General features: G+C 50.3%; 1 protein-coding gene across 1 annotated transcript; it reads right to left on the bottom strand.

Annotated features, from left to right (window-relative positions):
- Positions 1 to 375: 375 nt before the first annotated feature.
- Positions 376 to 4,546, bottom strand: HEMGN (hemogen). The gene is made up of 4 exons (XM_080637784.1): positions 4,351 to 4,546; positions 2,237 to 2,330; positions 1,512 to 1,816; positions 376 to 735 (listed from the first exon to the last, which is right to left on the bottom strand). The coding sequence occupies exons 1-4, from the start codon at positions 4,430 to 4,432 to the stop codon at positions 629 to 631; spliced, it is 588 nt and encodes a 195-aa protein (XP_080493910.1). The 5' UTR covers positions 4,433 to 4,546; the 3' UTR covers positions 376 to 628.
- Between the last annotated feature and the right edge of the window lie 1,278 nt (positions 4,547 to 5,824).

Raw genomic sequence — 5,824 nt, 5'->3', positions numbered from 1 at the left:
CAGGAGAAGAAAGACCCCGGTGTCAGGATGTTACAGGAACATAAGAGAGCCATTCCCTCCGGCCACGCACAGAAGAGAAGACCACAAGATTCGAAATGTGGGCAGAGAGGCACCCCATTCCTTCCTGGTTTTAGGAGAAACCCTGGATGTGAGGCTGAGGAGCCAGGGGCACAGAGAGGCTCCTGTCTTTGCCCCAGATGCCACTTGCCAGCCTGTTGCACTCAGATATTTTCAACCATCTTTTGTTTGCTGAATGCAGTGTCTCACCAAGGTTGCAGTGAAGCTGCCCAGAAACTGAAACCAAAATGGTTTCCAGGCTTTAGGAAACGAAGCTGTTGGCCGGGCGGGAAAGAGACTGTAAGAAAGACTTCAGACTGAAGATGATGAAACATGTGCCTGTTTTATTGTGTGCAGGAAAAAGCCCAAGCTGAGCAGCTCCAGCTAGGTAAGAGTGCAGTGAGCACATTTGCCCTAATTCTAACTTGAAAGAAGAACGAAAAGAAGAGTAACCAGGAGCGTATGGGCTTTGTTACAAGGAAAGAGCAGGACAAAATCACTCTGCAGTACCTATTGGAGTTTTTCAGGCAGGAGTCAAATGTCCTGAACAGGAAAAAACCTGATCAGAAAACTAAAAGAGAAAGGGAATGTGTTCATTATCCTGGCAGAGGCTGTCCAGAGGAGCATTCAGATTGTCAGGTATCTCTGCTTCGGTCAGATTCAGCAGCTCCTCATCACCTGTAAGACATGTAAGAAACAGCTTATTTCATACTGCAGTGTTCTCCTGTGTTACCCCTCCGTGCTGTGCTAGAGCTCCCATGGACAGGCTCCTGAGATTGCCTGTGGTGTTAGGCAGCTCCTGGTGGCCTGCCAGCTTTTCAAAGGACACAGCAGCCCAAGGGTAGTGGAGTTAAAGAGGGTAAAGCCCCAGTGGGTTTCAAAGGGGTTTCTGCAGGAACCTGTTGCCCTAGTGACAACCTTCCCCCCCGTCCCAGTGTCACCCCTGAAACTGGGTGGATTGTGGATGGAGTGTGCCTGGATTTTGGCCCTCCCTTGCTGACCAGCACTGGCCTGAAGAGACTGCATCTTCTCTGCACAGCATCTCTGCCCTAACCTGGCTTTCGGCAGAGCTACAGAGGTGCCTGCAGGACAAGCAGCCATTTAGGACCAGGGACCACAGGCCCCATGCCAGAAACTCTACTGACAGTAATGGGCTTTTTATCACTCCCGATTACTTGGAGTGTGGTATCTGCCTCTACAGCCCCAGTATCTCCCCAGTCATTCACAGTGTCGTGGTTTAAGTGCACACACAGCTACCCAGGTCATCGCATTTGGTGGGGCAGGGACCTGTGCCCTAGTGGTGCTGCAAGCTGGCTGTTGATAAGGTGGGTAACCTTGGCTGATAGTCCTCAAGAGGTGGCTCTGCACTGCTTCCTGAGCCCCACCGAGCCAGCAGCTCTCCAGCAGCTCACCCACAGCATCCTGGCTACTGGTTACCAGCTCCCCATCCATACCTCCCATTGGTATCCCAGCACCCAGGCCCTGGGTGGTCAGCACAGGCAACTGCTCCTGTTGCACCGGCCCAGGTGGTGCTGGCTTGGGTGCCACTGGCTCAGCCTTCTCCTGCAGCTTGGGCTTGGGCTGGACATCTTCCAGTTCTTCCACCAGTTGTTCCACTGGTCCTTTCGATTGTCCTGCCTGTGGTTCTACCTCTGGTTCTGCCTTCAGTTCTGCCTCTGGTTTGAGCTTCACCACCGGCTGATGTCCCGTTCCTTTCCTGTCTCCTCTGGCTCTCCTCTGCTTTTTGACCCTCGGCTCCCTGCAAGGGGATTTCACATGCATGAAAGCTGGGTTTGGGGTGGAGAAATTTGCCTCCTTCCCCAAGGCCTCTTGCTGTGGTTGTGTCCCAGTCCATTCCAGCAGAAGCTGCCCTTCCCCAGCCCTGCACAGCAGCCTCCTGTGGCTGCACTGGCAGGTGGGAGCTTGGCACCAAAATCTCCCCCAGCTCCACGCTGTGGTTGAGGATTGCTTGTCACCCAACCGAGCACCTACATAGCCACCCCCATCTGTCTCTGCCCCCCCAGCGCCTGCCTAGACCTTCTTCACCTTTCCCCACCGAAGACTGATGGGGCCCAGCTCGACTCTGTCCCTGTGCAAAGATCGAGTGGCTAGGATGCCATGCCTGGGCTCAGGTTAAGTGCACCAAGAAAACAGCTCCACAGCATAAGCAGGTTTTTACCTATAGATCCAGTAAGCTGAGTTCTTCTCCTGGGCTTTTTCCTTTCTTTTCCGGAGCATCTCACGGTCTCTCAAGCGGTAGGAAATGGGGATTTCTGCAAGGAAAAATTGAGTGGTAACATGACAATTCAACACCTCCCTGCCTGGTGACAGAACACTGGTGCAAGAAGCCATGCTCTTTTCGTCATGAAGCAGGTCTTGATGTGAAACTGCTTGGGTGCTGTACCTCCAGCTCAACCTCAGTGGGCACGATCTCATGACAAATCTCACCCCCAAAGCTCCTGTGCTCCTGCACTGGACGTTACTCTAAACTTCTTGTTGCAGTTTTCCTGCTGTTGCTGCAGCTCTGGGATGAGGAGAGGGTGAGCCAGAGGGCACAGGCTTTCCTGTAAACAGATGCTTGCGTGTATTAGGATCAGATGTTGTGAGTGATGCTGACCGAACCAGAGACCAGGACAGGGCTAGTACACATTGCTGGGAGTGAGGAGACTGATCCCTAAAAACACAAAAGCTGCCCCAAGCTGGTTTGCAGCTCTGAAGAAGACCATGTCAGGGCTGAAGACAGGCTGACTCTTGTGAGTCAGACCGGCTCCAATGCTGACTTTACCATTTAGGCAAGGTGTGCAGGTTACCTACGGCCACCAGGAGAAAGGGGCACCCCCCTGCATCCCCATCTCCCCATGCAGGGCCAACTTTAAAATTACATCAAGCAACCCAGGCCCTTGTCCAGGGAAGCAGGAATACCTCAAAGCCCACATATCCGATCTCTGCACCACTCTCAACCCTTATGTTTTTTCTGCTTTTCTATCCAGCCGTATTTGCAATGTGGACAGGGTGCCTCCTGCCTTTCCCTATGCACCCCTAAAAGGAGTATGACTCTCCCTTCTCTTAGCCCCTGTTAGACAGAGGATGACTGCAATGAGCTCTCCTCAGTTATGTTTTAATTCCTAGGAGCCTGTTCAGGGCTATGTTTGGTTTCAGTCTCAGGACAGTGCTGATAACACACTGATGTTTTTGTTGGTGCTAAGTAGTGCTTGTACTTCTCAAGGACTTTTCATGGTCTTGTGCTTTGCCAATGAGCCAGGGAATTAGCCATTCTAGAGATGGTTTACCACCTTTTGCTCTGAGCACAGTAGTGCCATACAGGAAAAGAGGGCTCCTCTCCTAAAAAAATTCCAGCCTAACAAGAGAAAGGGCACAGCAGTATACACAGTTCTGAAGGCAACATGCAATGATAGTGCCAGAGTCTCTTAGTGATGGCAAGGTCACCTCGGCATCACCAGAGAGTGTGTCAGCCTTCGAGTGCAGTCCAGCGCTGAACTTGGTATGCACAATGCAAGCAGATGTTCCTCAGTCGTGAGGCTGTTCCCCGACACGAAGCAGTGTAAGAAGCAACAGGGCACAGGCAGCACGAAATGACCCTGCCATCCACACAGCAAAAGGCAGAAAAGAGCCTGGAAAGATGAGGTTACAAGGTACAGTAGCAGGATCTGCTTCAGTTTAACTACTAAAGTACTTAATCCCTTGCACACCCCTCGCACAGCCAAGGTAACTAACTCTCCCTTTCGATAGGTCCTGTGAGCCATAAAAGCACTTTTGGCTGCTTGCAATCAGTTTCCTTCCCTACCTGTCCTAAGCAAACTCTTTTTCGTGAGTGGCAAACACCCCTCACTCATTTCTCACTGCTCCAAGGGAGCACTCCCACAGATGCTCCAGAGCTGTCAGCTGTTAACACTAAGCAGGAAAGATCACAGTAAAACATCTGTGTCCTGGTGAAAAAAGATCTAGGTAAGAACACAAAGGTAGAGTTGAAATTAAAAGAAAAAACATCCATCAAGCTAAAAGAGCAATGAGACAGTATTGCCAAGTCTGCAGATAGGCATTATGTTGATGCTGCCAGAGGGATTTTGAGTTAGAAAGAGTTTGTAGGTGCTTCTGCCTTTGTGATCTGAAACACGACACAGAAAAAACCACTTATCTTTGTAGTTAAGTGTGCATTCTCCATCCCCCAAGCATAAACTGTTAATTATTAACTCCTTTTTTAGAAACCACTGGTGACAAAGATCATCCTCTCTCCTCCCCAAAAACTCAAGTTAGGAGTGTTCTCATCCTTACCTTTCTCTCCATGCTGTTTATGGGCCACAGCGGGTGGATCAGAAGGATCCAAATTAATATTGTGTTGTTGGGAACTAGCCATTGCTCTTCACGGTGTTGAATAGGAAGCAGCCTAACTCCCTCAGAAGAGCATCTGGAGATACTGGTGCAGCATAATGAGGTCTTGAAAAAAATGCAAACTGCCCGCCCAAAACCTCTTATCTGGCCTGGCCACTAGTAGGGTAATAATGTTCTCCTTATCAGAGTGCAAAGGTATAGAGAGTCTCTGCCCGGGATCTACTGTGGATTGCAAAAGATCCACCCAAAGTTAGAGCAAAAGTTAGTGCTTTTATACAGAAAATAATTATAGTTCAGATAAATTTACACTCATTGCTGCTAAACTGTGACTCAAATGCCCTCCTTTATAGTGGACAGGAGCTGCATGGCAGGGCAGGATGGAGCACTGCCTTTCTACTGGTTTCCAGACTGGGGTGCAGGGAACTGTTAGTCTTTAAGGACCCCTTACGAGGTCTGAAATGGGATGTGTGCTATTTGAAAGGTGTTTGCACAGGACCCTAGTAGTGCTGGTGGGAAGGGACCTCTGTCTCCACTGCAGCCCTTCTCTCAGCAGGAGTTTCAGCTGCACAAGGTTAGAGCCCTTGTGGCATCGTACGCTTTGGAAACCCCTACGGATGGAGACTGCCAAATTTGTGTGACCTGTACAAGGACTGCACCACCTTCCTGGGAAATCCAGACAGAATAATGAATCCAGATTGGCACTCCAGCCAAGGGCCTGTGTGTGTTAAGGACTTCCCTATGACTTGTTGGTCCAGGCTATGAGCAAAGCACTTCTCTCAGGAAGCAGGATGGCAATGGGTAGCCCCAGTAGAACCAGTGGGAAGACCTAGCTGTCCCCTTGTCCACTGCAGATTACAGGTTACCTCCAGAGAGGTGGGGCATGTTTAGCAGCTCCAAAAGGAGCAGCAGGGTGGTGGCAGCAGAGCAGATACAGGAAAGCTCTGATATGAATGGGTGGGCCAGGATGGCATAAAGAGATGTGAGGCTTCCAAGTCATTCACAGGGAAGTTTCTTGTTGCTCAGTCACAAGTGAAGGTGCCCTGTGCTGGTGAGGATGTCCATGTTCCAGTACTGTATGATGATGCTGCACAGCACCGGAGTCATGCAGACTTCTTGAAAACTGTCTTGCAAGGTGCTCTACCATGCAAAGACAGAGCTTGGGGAGGAAGAAAACACATCACATCTCAAATGCTGTATTAAGTTCTGGGCCTCTCACTACAAGGCAGACATTGAGGTGTTGGTGCGGTTCCAGAGAAGGGCAACAAAGACGGTGAAGGGTCTGGAGCACAAGTCCGATGAGGAACTGCTGAAGCAACTGAGGGGGGTTTAGTCTGGAGAAGAGAAGGCTCAGGCAGGACCTTACTGCTCTCTACAACTGCCCGAAAGGAAGTTGTAGTGAGGTGGGGTTGGTCTCTCC

This window comes from Psittacula echo, assembly GCF_963264785.1.
Source record: "Psittacula echo genome assembly, chromosome: Z".
Classification (NCBI taxonomy): domain Eukaryota; kingdom Metazoa; phylum Chordata; class Aves; order Psittaciformes; family Psittacidae; genus Psittacula; species Psittacula echo.
The sequence above is the reverse complement of the archived record's forward strand: the minus strand, read 5'-3'. Positions and strand labels throughout refer to the sequence as shown.